At 40.2% G+C, this 18,040-nt stretch overlaps 1 protein-coding gene across 1 annotated transcript; it reads left to right on the forward strand.

Annotated features, from left to right (window-relative positions):
* Positions 1-14,888: 14,888 nt before the first annotated feature.
* nkx2.5 (NK2 homeobox 5) lies at positions 14,889-16,384 on the forward strand. The gene is made up of 2 exons (XM_037675953.1): positions 14,889-15,207; positions 15,792-16,384. The coding sequence occupies exons 1-2, from the start codon at positions 14,889-14,891 to the stop codon at positions 16,382-16,384; spliced, it is 912 nt and encodes a 303-aa protein (XP_037531881.1).
* The last annotated feature ends 1,656 nt before the right edge of the window (positions 16,385-18,040 follow it).

The following is an 18,040-nucleotide window of genomic DNA, read 5'->3' on the forward strand; positions in this document are numbered from 1 at the left end:
ATGTATGTATGTATGTATGTATGTATGTATGTATGTATGTATGTATGGATGTATGGATGGATGGATGGATGGATGGATGGATGCTCTCTATAAAGTTTATCTTCAGAAAAATCCATCCAACCTATGAGCTACTGACACTCAGAGATTTATTTCTGTAAAATCCATGAATCTTTAGTAAATCAGCATGTTCCACATCTTCTACCTGCTTCTCTGCTCTTCTCTCTGTCTGTGCAGTTCTCCTTAACCACCCCCCCCCCCACACACACACACACACACACTTCTAATGATCCTTCCCACCATGACCGGCCTTGCTCTCATTGCGCCTGTGCTTATAACGAACGGCGTTGTCCATGTGGGGCCTAAATATGTGTGTTGGACCCAAAAGAGCGCCATCTGAGTAACGATTCTGTCTGCCTACGACCAGCTCACTGCCTTCTGCTCACACACACACACACAAGCACGCACGCCTGACCAGCTGGGAACACAGGGTCTTGGTGTATCAGGCCTCTGTGGCCAGGGGCAATTAGAAAGGTCCAGACGGAGCACAAGCTCTCTTCACATGCTGTCCCCATTAGTGAGGGAGAGACAGGCATAGAGGACAGACAGGAAAAGGACACACAACAACCACCAGTCTGACACAAACACACTCCTCCTGTACTGTAACTTTATACAGCACTAACCCATTTAGGTGACTTGATCTTCCCGCTGGTACAGCAGCACTGTTATAATCAGCCTTTTGTACGTGTGTCTTCCTACTGAGTGACACAGACATGTGTTGCTCTGTCTTGTCCCTGCAGTCCTCTGTGAAATACTACAAAACAATCGGACGGAGTGGGATGATGGAGTGTCTGGCTTTGCCCGGCCGAGATCCGTGTGCCAAGTGATGACACATTGATTGAAGCGCTAAACGCCGCACAATTAGAGGTGGCGAAAAATGCACTCAGAGTAAGCAAACCGTGTGTTTACATGTTTTTAACGGGACATGTTGATGCCAAGGACATTGTGACCTCCCTGGCAATAAATGTGTCACAGCAAACCGTGTGTGTTTGTGTGGCTCTTCCTGGAACGCACAACAGTGCAGAGACCGGTGCTCTGTTCACATCTCCTTTGTCTCCACATGAATTATCCATCGAGCCAAGTGTGGGTTAGCCTATTACACTCTCCTTACCTCACTTCTTGGTCAACTCCAGTTGCATGGAAAACAGGGCAGTCAGCATGTTAAATAGGCTCATGGTGGAAGGTCGGGTGAGCTAAAGACCACAAAGCAACAGGAGCTGATAAAAGCTCCAGCAGGCTCTCGGTGAGTTGCAGCAAGACCCACATAGACAACAATCTGGAGATAGACGAGCCGAAAGACACGAAAAGTTAAGAGGCTCCAAACTTCCATGTAAAAATACATCCACAGTTTTAAATCTCATAATCCACCAATCAAGGATGATCTAGATTTATAGTTACAGATTACATTTTTAATTTTTGTTCACTATTAGTCCAGCTTTAACACTTTCACAACAAATATTGTTGGAAAATCATAATGTAGTATTCTACAAAGTGAATGAGAATTTCAGAATGCAACAACATACTTCATGTTTCTTCACTCCAAACACACTAAATCCATAACTGAGTATGTTAGTTACAGGAGGTCAGCTGCTGCCCTCGTGTGGATGATTTGAAGGTTAGCAGAGTGAATAAAGCTGCTCTCAGTGTGTTATCCCAGTGAAACAAAGATGATACATTTCCTTTAAAGCTCCTGGCAACAAAAGTTCTCTGTTGATTCATGAGTCTGAGCGAACGCCCCAGTCTCTTCTGACTTCTATCCCCCGTCGTGAAGTGAAAAGGGAAAATTGGAAATAGTGTCTGTCCATGCATGATAACTTGAAAAATAAGTGAGGTACCACAATCCATTTTGCTGTGTGGCAACATCTAGCAGTAAGAAAGGTCCCTAGAAAAAACGATAAAAAAACATGAAAAATGTCACGTCAAAGTGGCAACTCAATTTTTGATAGTGTGTGGGGGTGGGGTGGGGGTAGTAAACCAACCAGCCCTGTCATCTGAGGAAACTGCTTTTCTAGTTTTTATATTGCTTAAAAGTATAGTTTCCTCAAATGATTCTGATAGCCAAAGATTAATCTATGGTGGCCAAGGCCACCATGGGTCACCCCCTGGCTCCAGCATTGTCAAAGTCAAAGTTTCTTTATTTGTCATTCGCACCACATGTGGTACATGTGGTGGAATGAAATTGTGTACACAGGGTCCCAGTTACATCCAACAAAAGTATAAATTGTAAAATAAAAACACCAATAGGATTTAAGATATGAACTAAGAAATTAACTAAAAATACACTGAGCACTAGTAGTACAAAAACAATACGCTGAACAGCAGCACCAACATGAGTCTGTGTGAGCAGATGAGTATGAATGAATACAGCAGCATGAAATAAATCAGCAGCATGAAATAAATCAGCAGCATGAAATAAATCAGCAGCATAAAATAAATCAGCAGCAGCACACATCAACAATCAAGTGGCATTACAGTGATTTTTCACAGTGATTATTCTGGTTAGAGATTTGTGAGTCTAACAGCCTCAGGGTAGAAGCTGTTCCTCAGTCTAGTGGTTCTACACTTAATGCTCCTCAACCTCCGTACTGAGGGGAGCGGGGCAAGAAGTGTGTGTGCTGGGTGAGTGGGGTCCTTCATGATGCAGGTGGCCCTCTTCCTGCATCTGGAGGTGTAGATGTCTGTGATGGTGGGGAGACTGACTCCAACATCTTCTGTGCAGCCTTCACTACTCTCTGCAAAGCTTTTCTTTCTGCAGCTGTGCAGCCTCCATGCCACACGATGATGCTGGAGCACAGGATGCTCTCCACTGCACACCTGTAGAAGGAGGTGAGGACTGAGCTTCCCAGACCAGCTCGTCTCAGCCGCCTGAGGAAGTAGAGTCTCTGATGAGCTTTCTTGATCAGGCTGGTGGTGTTGTTGCTCCAGCTGAGGTTGTTGTTTAGGTGCACACCCAAGTACTTGTAGCTGGAGACCACTTCCACCACAGATCCTCTTATATTCAGGGGGGGTTGTTCCTTCTGAAGTCCATGACCATCACCTTCGTCTTCTTCACATTGATGTGAAGGTTGTTCTTCCTGCACCAGCTCTCCAGGTGTTCCACCTCCTGCCTGTAGCTGGACTCATCGTTGTTTGTGATGCATCCCACCACCACTGTATCATCTGCAAACTTTACAATATGACAGCCATTGTGCCTGAGAGTGGATAAAATTTCTTCCTCCACTCGCCAGGATCCATCACGCTGTGTTGGCCTGGACACGCAAAAACATCCATCATCTTTTATCTGCTTCTTCCTTTTCAGGTCGCAGGGGTCACTGTTTCCCATATGCAGTCACTGTTGAAGCGGCAAACAACACCCTGGACAGGTCTCCAGTCCATCACAGAGACAACCATTCACTCTCTCACTCACACCTAGGGACAATTAGAGTTACCAATCAGCCTAACATGCATGTTTTTGTTCTGTGGAAAAAAACACCCAGAGAATATCCGTGCATTCACAGAGAGAAAACTCCACCCAGAAAGGTCCCAGGCCAGGATATGAACCAGCAACCTTCTTGCTGAGAGGAAACAGCTCTACCATCTGAGCCACCGTCAAGCAAAAACAAACAAACAAAAATATACCTCTGTTTGTCTTCACGGTGCAACTCCTACTTAAGTATCTTGCACCAAAACCATTTAGGTTTAGATTCCCCGTTCCATTCCTTTCTTAGATAGAGAACTTTACTAATGGGCTTTTCTATGTATGTGAATGTTTCTGTTCAGTGTCCTGAGACAACTTGGTTGTGAGCTGGCGCTATAGAAATAAACTGAATTGAATTCTAGTCCAGACAAACACTCATCTTGAAAAGGACAAACATTCACTATTCAAATCCCCCAGTGAACATGTATACCACATGTTAAGCTTTATTTAACAAATGTGCACATACTTTATGGGCAAAAGTTATAAAACCATCCCTTTATTTAAATTATGCCTCAAACAATGTGCTTTTAAAGTGGCTCCATGTTTGGACTTGGGCTGCTTGTTACTTACTTCCTATGCACATTTTAGTGTTTTTCATGGATTCCACTAATAAATGGGGAAAAATGTGTATCTTTGTTCTGTAATAGGCTGTTGGTAAGAGCCTAAAGATCAGATTTAAAAATATTTATTTGCTAAATTGCCTGTTATATGTCGACACAAAACTGGTTATTCCTTGAGTTTAGGAGTCTTTATGAGTCAGAGTGAAGTGACTTAAGACGCATCCCTCTGCAAATGATCAAATACTCAAAATCAATAAATAAATACATAAATTAGCTAAAGAGTAGCCAAAGTAAATAATAATAACTGTAGTAAAAGTAACAAAAAAATAAGACTTATAGAAAGCTAAAAGAACCACTAATTAAGATTTCTTTAAAAAATTACAAGAAAGTGTGAGTGAATATGAAGGACTGAAGGATGGTTGAAGACTTTTGCACATTTCATTCTCACATGAAGGGCCAAGTATTATACTTCTACACAGAACTAAATACAAATAATATAAAATATTGGCCTTTCTGGATGTAAGTTTAAATTATGAGGGTCAGAAGGAAGAAAATTTACGAGTTTTGTTTTTCTTCTTTCATCGTTCCTGAGTTGCAGAAGTTTGTCGACCACTTGACTAAAAATGTGTGAAATTAAAACATTTTGGATCTTTTTTTTTGTTTGTTTGTTTTTACAGGTCATTTAACTTTACTGAAGAGAAAAAAACGTACAGTCTGCATACTGTATGTCATCACAATTAAATGTAACAAGCTACATCACAGGATCTGACGGCCGGCCCCAGCGTCAGCTGCGACTGTCTGTAGACTAAACTATATCAGGCTCGGTGTGAGACCCGTCCTCTGTCGTCCCCCGAGGACGCTCACATCACCTTGAACTCGGGAGAAACCGTATGAAGTCATGCCAAGCGTCTGAACATGAACTGATGAGTGTGTGAGGGAAGGAGGCAGAGGATGGAGGCGAGGTGAAGGTGCCTTCATCACAGACAAGACAAATGATGCTCAGACAGACGGCACTCGACATTACAGCCAGATTCAGCTTGTTTCCAGTTACAGCAGCTCCATCCTGGAGGCTCCCAGGTCACAGAGCCGACCCCAGTTTGATCTCTGATAAAAAATCTAGATCATCTTTTTGTTCAAGACTCAAACAAATCATCTTAAAGTTTGTGGAATAAGCAGATAAGAGACATGTTTACACCACTTCACTTCTGTTTACACCACGGTCAGTTTGGGATATTTGGTGCAGCAGAGGGGACCACAGACCAAACTGTAGCACCCATTAACTGACATGTAAATAAATGATAAATGGACTGTACTTATATAGCAACTGTCTATTTTATGAAGACACCCAAAGCTCTTTACAACACAATCTGTGCCCTCATTTACCCGTTCATACAGCACTCTACTATATACAAAGAATAACCAGTGCTTTATCACATTCATACACTGGTGGGACACACATCGGAGTTCAGTGTCTTGCCCAGGGACACTTCAGCATGTGACTGCTGGTGGAATCGAACCCCCAACTCTCCCATTGAAAAACGACTGCTCTAACTACTCAACCACAGCTGCCCCACATGTGGGAGGAAAGACACGATACCAGGAAATATACTGTAACTGATGAAGGTATATATTTACAATGGGCCCACACTGGAGCAGTGATTCAGTGGCCTTCAGCGCCACTGATGACTGACGGTCCTGAGGCCTGACCTGGGGTCAGACATAACCCTGTTTAATCAGCTTAAAACTTAAATAATATTTAAAGTTATTTAATAATTAATACATTTGGTATTTGTTGTTATTGTCTTTTATGGTCTTCTTGTGCTGCTTGGTCTTCTTCTGCAAGTGACGTGTTGATGAACCTTTTTAAAGGAGTTTTAGAAATAAACTTGAATAATTTTGAGGCGTTAAACCAAGACCTGAATATGCTGCAGTTTAGAGATAAATAATACTATCAGATTAAATTAAATTAAATGAGTAAAGTTTAGGGTTTTGTCTGGTTTGTCACAACACACATCAGGTTCAGGGCAACAAACAGGAAGAACTTTGTAAAATGTGGACAAAAATCTATAAAAAGAAAATTTAAACAGTTCTGTTTCGACTTTGGGAAGATTATTTTGTTGCTCAAATAATTCCTGCAGTTCTTTTTCCAAATCAATGAGGAGTATTTTGTCAAAAAACTCAAAATGATCCTGAAGTTTGAACAAACGGCTGTTTTAGTGATAATGGTTCTTTTTTATTTTAACAAATAAAATAAAAATGACTCCTAGATTATTAAAATAAATCAGCAGGTGGATCCAAACAAAATCACTGCTCTGAGTTGGAGAAGCTTATAGCGTTAAACACACATCAATCACTTCCTGCTCAGCTTCAGGCAAAAACTAGTGAAAATAATGAAAGCACCAAGTTTCTTCATTTAAATCAGTTCTTCAAATTTGTTCTTTATTTTGATATTTTGGAGTAAGTGACACAATACTGGATTTAAACACATGCTGTGTAATATTTTGTTGTATTTTTGTGCTCACGTTTCATTAATAGTAAAATGTGGATGAATAAAAAAATAACTACATGACTGACATGTGAGAATACACCTGATTTTAAACATGTTCACCAATTTAAAGAAGAATAAATAAACCCTTATTTGTGTATAAAATCACTTTGCACCTCGACGTGTAGGACAGATTTTAACAACCTCGCCACATTTTTTTAAATCCATTCAAGTATTTTTCTATATGTGCATTTTGCTGTGCTGTCTACAAATCAGCCTGGGATATTTTTAAATAATTAAAAAAATGTTTCTTTGTGCACAAATACATGGTTATGATATCATTATATGATTTTAACTTTTATATTAGCGCTTTTCACATTTTGCTATTCACAAAACAACATTTATTTTATCTTAATGCATTTTTATGTATTTTATACTTGTGTGCATATTCTCCAATTGTTGTAAAAAAATCCTGTATATTTTGTTGCTTTGTGCATGAAATGCACTCATCTAATTAATAGGTTATGATCATAAACACAACAAATTGCAGGAAGACAGATGAAAATCAGTGATGTTGTCTCTGTCTCTTCAAAGCAACACTTCTTTTTTTTCAGCGCAGGTTCTTCAAACTGCAGAACCTTTTAAAGTTCTTCATAATTCAGCTGACTCATCTGTCTGAGACAACACCGTGGACGTTGTGGGGCTCATAAATCATGTTGCATGACTTCATAACTCCTTGCTCCTGCATACTTTGAGACATGTCATGCTGGGTAATTTAATCAAATGATAAGATAAATGTAAACATTTAAATGGCTTAAAACTTTTACACGGTGGTCAGTTGTGCATATTGATGTGTGTGTAGTGAAATATATTAGACGAGTGCTCACAAGGAGCTGCTAAGTTACACGATGGATGAAGTTATGGTTTTTGAATTGTGAGAAAACTCTCATCATGAATTCAACCAGGATTTTTTTTTTTTCTTAACATTTGTGGTTAAAAAAATAAATAACTCACAATCGTAGACAAGGACGCACTTTCCAAGAGGATTTCAAGGGCAACGGCCCAGGACCCCGAGCTTTAGAGGACACAAACAGCATCACTGCTTTAGTGAATGTTTTCCTCATTTCCAGGTGTGAGGTCCATCGGGGTTTCAATTTGTCGAGGATATTCTCTGTTTACTTTCAACTCGCTGATATTTTTCTCGTTTCCTCTCTCACTGCCACGACCATGTCAAATTATTTCATTGAAGTTGATTTTTATTTAAAGAGAGAAACGGATCAGATGTGGTTTGTGCAGCGACGATAACAAACAGAGCAGATGTTTGTCTTCAGATTGTGTTTCATCACGTTCAAGCTGAGAGCAGCTCTCCTCTGGAAGTTAAGGTGCTCATAATCAATATTTTAATTAGTAGTTGTTAAAAAATAATGGAACGGGGTCTCACTGCAGGGCATGTTACAGGATCATGATGTTTTTGGAGCAACGACAGTCTCAGATCTACAGAACTGTTGCATGTTGGTCTCAACCAGTCAGATCACTTTAGAGTCGAGCCTTAAATAAGATCAACACAATCACTGAAACTTAAATGTAAAATGTTGGGTTTTGATGATCTAAATAAGCACTCAGATGTTTGGCTTCCGTTAAAATCAGTGCTGGTCCAAGCCTCCATGGGGCCCTAAGTGAAATCTGGTTAATAATGTTCATTATTGCAATCAACAGTCAGATGATCAGATCATTCACCCGCATAACATAAACTCATTGCAACTCTGACAGCCCTGTTTACATTATCCTATATGTATATATCATAGTGGTACTTAAACAAGAAAGAAAGAAAAAAACACAAGTATGCAATGTATTTTACAGCAAAAGTGTCATCTGGTTTATTATCTTTGGTGCCAAAGAACTGCAGCAGTAATGTTCAAACTAAGTTGTAGTGCAAGATCAACAACAAACAGATAAAATAACTTAGATGCATAAAAAGAAATTAAATTATGCCAAAACAGACTAAATAAAATAAAATAAAATATGAAGGAAATACTTAAATAATGTAAATGAACAAGTACTTGAAACCACGTAAAATGGTTTAAAAAAAGAAATGTAAAGTTGAATAATAAGTTCTTAAACTATGTAAATATAAGCAATAATTTGCAAAAGTTGAACTTAAAACATTAAATAGAATCATATAGGAATCATTAATTAAAAAAAAAAAAATCAATTCCACTTAGGGTGGCCCTGTGGCCCTAAGCAGCCACCTAGTTTGTTTATGCCTTGGGCCGGCCCTGGTTATAATGATCTTTGTTCAGAAGCTCTGAGTGGATGAGAGCGGGGAGTTCTCCTAAAGGCCTCTGAGCTGCCTGAAGGTCTGAACACGTGAGGATTTCCTTCATTCTTCTCAGGAAACCAGAAGAGAAAAGTCTTTTTAATGGTCCATGCTGTCAACTTGATACTGGACAAACTGGATCAATTTGTAAATGAATCCAAATTAAATATAATCTGGTGGAATGTGACAAAATGAAAGAAAGACATGAATCATGAAATAAATAATTTGTGTATTTAATAATTTTATTGTGTATTTAATGATTTAATGATGTATTTAATATTGAAATGATACATTTCATTATTGTGTATTTATTATTTCCACTTGTCACATTCCATATAAATATTGTTGTTCTCTGTTTTGTTTTAAAGATTGTTCTGTAACATGTAAAAATATATTTAAAACTAACAAAACTAAAAAGGTAAAAAATGTAAATTATTTATGAAAAAGGGGTTTTTTTTTCAGTTCTTTTAACATTTTATTGCACGGTGCAGTTAAAGTCTATGTTTTATCTTATTTTTAATATATAATCTTAGTATTATTTGTGTGTAAATGGAACAGCTGTCCCATTGTGAAATGTGTGAATTTGGAGAGGGATGATGTAAAGATGGATCATTTTGTTTGTTGTTCTATAATAAATGTAGTTTGACGTTTTATAACATATTGTATTTAGTATCTCTGGAGCTGAGAATGACAGTTAGGCTGTGATTAAAGTTAATTTTTGTCTCATAATGTTTGGCTTGTGCACAGCCCCATGTCAGTCTAAAAATATTGTAAAAATAAAACTTCTGTGTTTATGATATATTCTATATAGTTTTATATATCCATGTGTTACTGCTGTGTATACTGTTACTGTAATATTTTGTTCTTTTTTCCACATTTTGTCCAGATTTAAGCAACAATGACACCCCCCACCCCCCGAACTACCCCTTCATAGTGTTTAATGGGCAACTTTTCATTCATAACGCAATAACTTTGTAATTAAAAATGATATATGAGGATATAATGATACACATTTACATTTTCAAGTTAAAAACCAGCTCTAGTTCAGGCTGATCATGTTTTGTGGTGAGAGTGTTTATTAATTACCTGGCTCGGATTCATGGATAGATCCTCAGGACTTAAGGCGTCTTTTGGCCCCCATGAAGACCCACAGGAGGAGTGGGGGAGGGAGGAGGCGTGATTGCTCAGACTTTTCACTCCAGCACGCATCCCTTAAAAATACCCACACGCTCGTGCAGCGGAAGTTTTTAAGCAACCTTATCTGCAACTTTATCTGAGTTGGAGATGTGCTGCAGAAAGACGGGTCAAAGGGGGCCCGCCGGGCTGCTGCGGGACAGAGGCATTAAGGTGTGGGAGGGTTGGGGGGTATGAAACACATGCCAGGCCTGTCATGTTCAATTTACAGTTGACAGAAGAAATTAGCGTCCAGTTTTAGAGATGAAGTCTTTGTGCAGCACAGAGAACATGGCTGAGAGGGGGAAAAACAACGCTCCAAAACGAAACGCACAAAAAGCTGCGAATTTCCTCCTCGTGTCTTGTCTCCCCCTCCCCTCCCTCTCCCCCTTCACAAACTGTGCGTTTACTTTCTTCCTCCAGTTGTTTCACCACGAGCTGCCTGCGTGTTTGACTCTCACTGCAGCTCAGAAACGGTTTGACGGTCATTTATCATCAGCTCGCGAGTGTTTCAAACTATAAACACCATCTCCGGCTCCGAGACAGGAGGAGAGGAGGTGTGTGTGGGGAGTGTGGGGTGTGGGGTGAAAGGGGGGGGGTCACCCATTTACCCCCGCGGCTGCTGCGCTAAACGCTGCAGATAAAACAAACGATAATACTGTCTGCCTCCCGAGAGCGTCTCCACAGGCATTAATGATGGAGGAGGCGCGGAATGCGTCATTACGCACAAACTTTACGTCTCTCTTGTTTCGCCGTAGCTCTATCAATGTTTGTTTTAATTCACATGAATTTCACTTAATTAAAAGGATTTGACCGATATCTGAGTTTGACAGAAATTGATTTTAAAAATATAAAAACTGTCATTTTTGGAAATAAAGAGTTTTTGTGTCAGGACTGATTGTTAAAGCAGAAGTGTGACAAAGGACACTGTAGTGTAGAACATCCTGGCCTGCATTGTAGGAGGGGTGGGGGTGGGTGCGCGCGCGCGAGTGTGCGTGTGTGAGGATTTGTTGTCGTCTGTTATCACATCCTGATAAGGCAGACAGCGGCTCCAGAATCTCTTGGAGGCAGACAGGAGAGTGTGTCGCTTCTGGTTTCAGGTTCCGTGTTTCAGAGATTCAACCTGTTGTCAGAACCCCCCACTCCGTTTTATTTATTTATTTATTTTATATTTTTCTTGACGTTGTCTGCTCGTTCCCCCCCCAGTTGAAGGACAAACTGAGTCCCAAATAGACCTGTCAGATCCACTGGCCCAAAAATGTTGCAGTGCACGCGCGTAAAATTCTCGAGTTTTGTGCGTAATGACCAAAACCAAACCAAACAGGTCCGTCTCTTCATAAATCAGAGCTAAAAACCAAAGTGTGTATGCCAGTGTGCGTTTTTCCCCCTCGTCTGTTAGCAAAACATCTAACTCAAGACTCAATAACTTTATTGTAATATACAAATCAAAGCAGTGGTGGGTGGCACCGGCAGGGGACAATAAAAATCTTACTTTGCAAGTTCCTTCTTGCAACTGAACTGAAATAAAGAAAAGGTTAGGTTGAAATGTCCATTCAGAATCTTTGGTGCAAATTGTACTGTTACAGTTTCACAATGTGAAAATATTATTTTGATTGTGTAAACAAGCAAGGTATGTGCAAATGTCACATAATTTAGTTTAGAGATTTGACATGAAATCATTTGTAAATGTCCAATTTTGCACATGTTCAGGTCAGCAAATAAACAGCTAAGAGACGCCTCCGTTCTGTAGTTAGTCTGTGGTTTAATAATGTTTTTTAGTCTTTGCCTTTACACTTCCATCATCATCTCATGACACACAGAAAACACAAAAAAAATGCATGCCCTGCTCACCAATATTAAAGTTTAGGTACATAATGTAGAAAATATCCTTAAATCCAGTCACCCAACTTTTCCCCACAAATAACATGTTTGATTTTTTTTAAAAAGGGCAAACAATTAAAACATTTAAACATAAACAATTAAACAGATAAACCTAAAGTTTGCTGCAGCGCTGGTATTGATCGGCACTCTACAGGTGATTCAGTGTGGAAACACACAGCAAATGAGAATAACCTGCGATAAATTGTCAGTGCTCACATGGCTTGAAATAGCCAATGACTGGGACTGTAGTGTTTTCAAAAGCCACGTGTTTATCTTGTTTTAAGACAAGGAGCTGTCTGGCAACATCAGAAGGTTTATTATTAGCAAACCCAAAACCTCCAAAGAGTATAAAGCCATCTCCAAGAACCTTGGTGCCCCTGTTTTAACAGTGCACAACGTTATCAAGAAGTTTGCCGAGCGTGGAACTGTGAGGAACCTCCCTGTGGAGGGAAGGAGAAAATAATGAGATAAGTATCCAAAGGTTGGTGCAAATGGTGGAAACAACATATCTACTACTCAAAGACCTGAAGACCAGCCTGGAACAGTTTGGAGTTATGGTTCCTACAAGCACTGTATGCCACACATTAAACCAGGCACCACATTAACTACATCCAGACTGATTTGTTTCACCTCAAACTTGTCCTAAATGCCGAAAAAACCAAAGGGATGCTTTTTTCAAATAGGAAGTTGGTCCCAGCAGTTCTTCCTCCGATTTTATCCTCAAATGGTGTCCCCATTGAGTTTGTTGATTCCTATAAATATTTGGGTATCTTGGTCGACTCACATCTTTCTTTTAAGCTCCATGTGGAAAACTTGGTAAAGAAACTGAAAGTTAAACTGGGTTTCTTTTTCAGAAACAGATCCTGTCTAACCCTGAATGCTAGAAAACGCCTTGTATCTGTGACTTTCCTTCCCTCAATTGATTTTGGTGAGATTATTTACATGAACGCTCCTACAAGAACCCTGCAGATGTTGGATGCTGTCTATCACGGTGCACTAAGATTCATAACTGGCTGCGATTATCGTACCCACCACTGCACCCTGTATTCACTGGTTAACTGGACATCATTAACTTCACGCAGACTCTCTCACTGGTACATTTTCATCTTTAAATCACTTCTTGGTCTGCTGCCTTCATACATCTCCTCCTACATGTCTCTGCGTGAGTGCAGCTACGGAGTGCGCTCTCAGGACATTATTACCTGCAGTGGTCCCTCAGTGAGGACTGAACTAGGCAAAAGGGCCTTCTCCTACTCCGCTCCTGTTTCCTGGAATATCTTACAAAAAGATTTGAAGCTCTCGACCTTGACCTCTCTAAGTGGCTTTAAGAATCTGTTGGACTCCTGGCAGGGACCAATGCAGACATGTTCCTGTTTTTAGTTTTATACATTTGTCTCGGAATCTAGCAGTTTTTTTGGTTTTGTTACCTTTTTCCTTTTAGCCATCCTATTTGTTAAAAAAAAAAAAAAAAACTGTAGTATGAGTTTTTATAACTGCTTATTGTTGTTGCTGTTGTCCATTGTTGTCATCTTTCTTTGTTGAAATCAGGTCTCTCTTGTAAATGAGTCCTCGAGGCTCAATGGGATTTACCTGTATAAATAAAGGTTGATTGATTATGGGTGATGAATGAAAGCAAAGCTGGAAAAAAAAACAAAAAAAAAACAAAACAAATTGACAGGTCTTTGCCAAACCAGAGTCCTTCTGGGAAAATGTTCTGTGGACAGATAAAACAAAACTTGAGCTTTTCAGCAATCCTTCCAGTTTAAGGATAGCACAATGACGCTCACAAGGAAGAGAACACCCTCACAGCTGAGCATGGTGGAGGATCCATGATGCTCTGGGACTGCTTTAAGGCATCAGAGTATCACGTGAAATTGGAAAACTACCAAGAGATATGTCCCACCAGAAAGAAAACTTGACTTGACTTGACATCCAAAAACATGCAGGAGTGGTTAAGGAAACATGGACTGTTTAAAATGGCCAGCAATGAGTCCTGATCTCAATCCCATTGGAAATCTTTGGCACGAGCTGAAGTCTGCCATTTGACCTGCAAACATTCGAAGAGTTTATACAAACTGCAAAGGAAGAGTGCAGCAGAGAAGTGCAAAAAGCTTATGTACGTACAAGAACTGACTGGAAGCTGCCAAACGGTGTTAAAGCAAATATTAAAGAGGAGTGACAAGTTTGCTCATGGTTCCTCAGTTTCTCCTTGAAATTACAACTTGTGAGTTGAAACGCTTTTTCTTTTCAGGTCATTTCATTTGGATCTCCAATAAAAAAAAAAAAAACACGATTGAAACATTCGTTTATTTCTGAAGATATTGTACATGATGTGCAGAAAATAATGGGTTGCCAATAAGTAATGGACTGTAAGCAGACTGGGATAACATCTGGTGTGGGAGTAGCTGAGAGTCATTCCTCTAAACGCTCTGAACTCTAATACATCCCACCACATGTCGCGATCTTTCAAGAGAGCTTGAATGATCGAGGTTTGACATCAGACGATCTTTGTCTAAAAGTCTCAAACGTTGGTTTGAAAGGTGGCGGGCAACAGGCATTCCTTTAAGGAATGCCAGGCCTTTGATGTCGAGACAAAACAAGTTTAGGTTTTGGAACATTTTACTGGACGGATATGGGAATGTGTACTGGGCATCACTTCACGTCATTAAATCACTGCCCTGCCAGTGGCTCCCCTCTTCATCCTCCCCTCCTCCTGTGCCTCCTCCTAGCTGCAACACCAGGAGGAGAGAGAGGCCCAGTGGGGGTGGGGAGGGGGGCTTGGAGTCAGAGTTGACACTCAAAATGCACACTTCACTCAAGATCAGTGTGGGACACTCCACTAAGAGGTCATTGCAGTAAATATAATCAGGAGGGAAAGCAGCTTTGTTGACATCGTTTTTGTTGCCTCCACGTGACAAGAGTCATTCTTTTCACCTCCTTCTCTTGAGCTCCTTGGCCATGTTCCCCAGCCCCGGCACGTCCACTCCCTTTTCTGTCAAGGATATTTTAAACCTGGAGCAGAACCACGACGTTCTGGTGTCTTCTCTGGACGTTTGTCCTCGCATGGACTGCTCCTCCTCCTCCTCTTCCTCCTGCATGATGGCGCGCCTGAAGCAGGAGCCTCTCCAGGACCTGCAGGTCCCGGCCTCCTCCTCCTCCTCCTCCTCTTCCTCCTCTCTGTTCGGGCAGAAGGTCCGGGACTCCAAGGCCTGCAGAGGCAGCTGTGCTTCTGCCTTTTATGGCAAATCAGACGCGTTTGAGGAGAAACGGAGAAAAGGTGAGCTGCAGGGCCCAGAGATGATTTCCGGAAATTAAGAGTTTTATTGGCACAATTGTCATAAAATATTATCCAAACTAGAGAGATACATTACAAATATTTTAAAAGCTATTTAGACCATTCGTATCGCCATCATATCCATGTGTTTGACTATCTTTTGTCAAGTTTGTACACTTAAAAACATGAGGTCGCGTGCAACTGCTGCTTATTTTATTGCACCGAACCAAAGCTTGATTTTAACAATGAAAAAAATTAAATAAATAAATTGACCTGATCCATATCTGCCTGATTTAAAACTGATCCTATAAGGAAGCACAAAAGTGAGTCAAATTCTTCATTACTTGTTTAAATAATAATAATAATAATAATAATAATAATAATAATAATAATAATAATAATAATAATAATAAAAGAAGTAGATAAGTTTCTTGAATTTGGAGCCTTGTGTTGTTTGTGTTGTCACTCGCGCGCGTTGTTTTCGTCATTTTTATATTATTAAGACAAACAATGAAGGCTTGAACTTTTAAGAAGTTGCGTGCATTCCCTTATTTGTTTTACATTTCTGTGTGTTCCACAAAATAAAGAGTCCAGCGCTCCAACGGAGGCTGTGGAGGACACCAGAGGAGACGCGGAGCGCGCCAGGCCCCGCAGGCGCAGGAAGCCGCGCGTGCTCTTCTCGCAGGCGCAGGTGTTCGAGCTGGAGCGCCGCTTCAAGCAGCAGCGGTACCTGTCCGCCCCCGAGCGGGACCACCTGGCGGGGGTGCTCAAACTCACCCCGACCCAGGTGAAGATCTGGTTCCAGAACAGGAGGTACAAGTGCAAGCGGCAGCGGCAGGACCAGAGCCTGGAGATGGTGTCCCTGCCGCCGCCCCGCAGGGTCTCCGTGCCTGTGCTGGTGCGGGACGGGAAGCCGTGCGTGGCGGCGGACTCGGCCGCCTACAGCCCTCCATACAGCGTGGGGCCCATCAACCACTTCACTTACAACAACTACCCGGCTTTCAGCAACTACACGGGCCCCGGCTGCAACAGCAACTACCCCTGCAGCTACCCCCAGAGCGTGCCGGGCCCCCCCGGAGCCGCCGCGGCCTACATGAACTTTGGGGAGCTGAACAATGCGCAGAACTCGTTTTCTCCCAGTAACGGGGTGTCTTCATTACACGGCATCAGGACGTGGTGAACCTGAAGAAACTCCTTCAGCTGGACTGCATGCTGCTTAAAGGTTTACTTTGTTGTTGTTGGTTTGTTTGTTTGTTTGTTTTCAGCACCAAGTTTTATCTCATTATATTTTCATTATATTTGAGCATCATGCGCTGTCGATTTTCTGCTGAAAGGTTAATATGATAAATAAAAGATTAAGCTTTATTCATATATGCATTTAAAATTGGCCAACATTTAAGTGTTTCTTTTTTGTTGTTGTTGTTGATGTTTTAAAATAGATTTTTTTTTTTTAAAGTTTTTCTGTTCTGTTTCTGCCCATGCTCAAAGTCAAAGAACTGAATTCAAGGTTTTACTGCAGACCAAACCAAACGTCCAAAGAAATTCAGCAGAAAGTTACAAGTAAAACATTTAAAGCTTTCAAAAACACAAAAGCAAATAGCAACAAATCAAATAAACAATCAATAATAAGAAAAGTGCAACAAGTTTAAATCAGGCTCTTCATCCTTTATACTCATTATGGTAAAATGCAGGTTTTATTCAATTTCAACTTATTTTCCTTTTTTCTTCCAGATGAAGTGTGCAGACTGTCAAGCCACCTTAACGATTTAGGGTTATTATATATTATAAATAACATTAATATTTTTTTTTTCTGTTTCAATGCCCTAAATGTTTATTGTGCTTTATTTATTTAAAACTGTTCGAGGCACCAACAGCGATCGTTTAACAGAAGTAAACCTGATTTTATTGTCAGACACCTCAGATACAGTGTTCCTTAAACAGACTGGTGAATAATGTTGAACAGAATGGGACAATGTTTTATATCGTTTGATTAATTAAGACCATTCTCCAGACTTTTTGCACGGATCGTCTGGGATCGATTGAAATAAAGATACAGGCTGTGATTTTAATTCTACTGCTGATAGTTGCGAACATATTGTGATAAAGTTGTCTTTATTCGTCTCTTTGCATTCTTTCTTCATAGACCCAACACTCTGTGTTTTGGGACTCGGTGGCAGGAAGAGATCCAACTCGCCAAGTGTTTGAAATATAACAAGTCGGGGGTCTGCAACATGTGGCTCTTTAGTCCCTCTGCAGTGGCTCGTTGCTTTGAAAACAAAAGGAATGGAAGTAAAAAATATTTGTACTGTATTCTCAACTATTCCAAAAATACAGTTTTAGCAGTCCTCCTGGTTTATGCAGAAATATCTGACTGGAAAAATACATAAAAATAGAAAAACTTTTATTAGTCACCTGCTTACTTGCAACGTGTTATTATTTAATTCAGTTTGTAGCATACAGGGTGAGCTGCCTCTAAATGGGAACAAATTCAAGGCCAACTATCGAGAGGAAAAATAACAGAAAGTGCAGTTTTGCACTTTTATCTCAGCTGAGGTCAAAATGAGTTGTTCCTGTGATAACAGCAGGAATTAGATCATTGGATAAAAGCTTACAGTTGAAGTAGGCTTTACCTTTATGAGAAGAAATTCAGTAACTCTTAACTCTCTGGTTTTGATATTTAGTGATAATATATTAGGATGCAACTTAAGGTTTTATATTTCAAAGTGGGACACTTTTTGAATTTACAGATTTTTATAAAGACTCACAAAGTTCAGTTTTATCAGAAGTTTTCACAAGAAATTATTTTCTTGTCCTAACATAAAATTACCCCTATATA

Source organism: Nematolebias whitei, chromosome 4 (assembly GCF_014905685.2).
Source record: "Nematolebias whitei isolate Nwh7 chromosome 4, NemWhi1, whole genome shotgun sequence".
Classification (NCBI taxonomy): domain Eukaryota; kingdom Metazoa; phylum Chordata; class Actinopteri; order Cyprinodontiformes; family Rivulidae; genus Nematolebias; species Nematolebias whitei.

What these genes read in the sequence shown, in the direction of transcription:
- nkx2.5 (XM_037675953.1), top strand. Translation starts at nt 14,889, where the DNA reads ATGTTCCCCAGCCCCGGCACGTCCACTCCCTTTTCTGTCAAGGATATT. An exon ending in TGAGGAGAAACGGAGAAAAG is followed by an intron (nt 15,208 to 15,791) that starts GTGAGCTGCAGG and finishes CACAAAATAAAG; the next exon opens with AGTCCAGCGCTCCAACGGAG.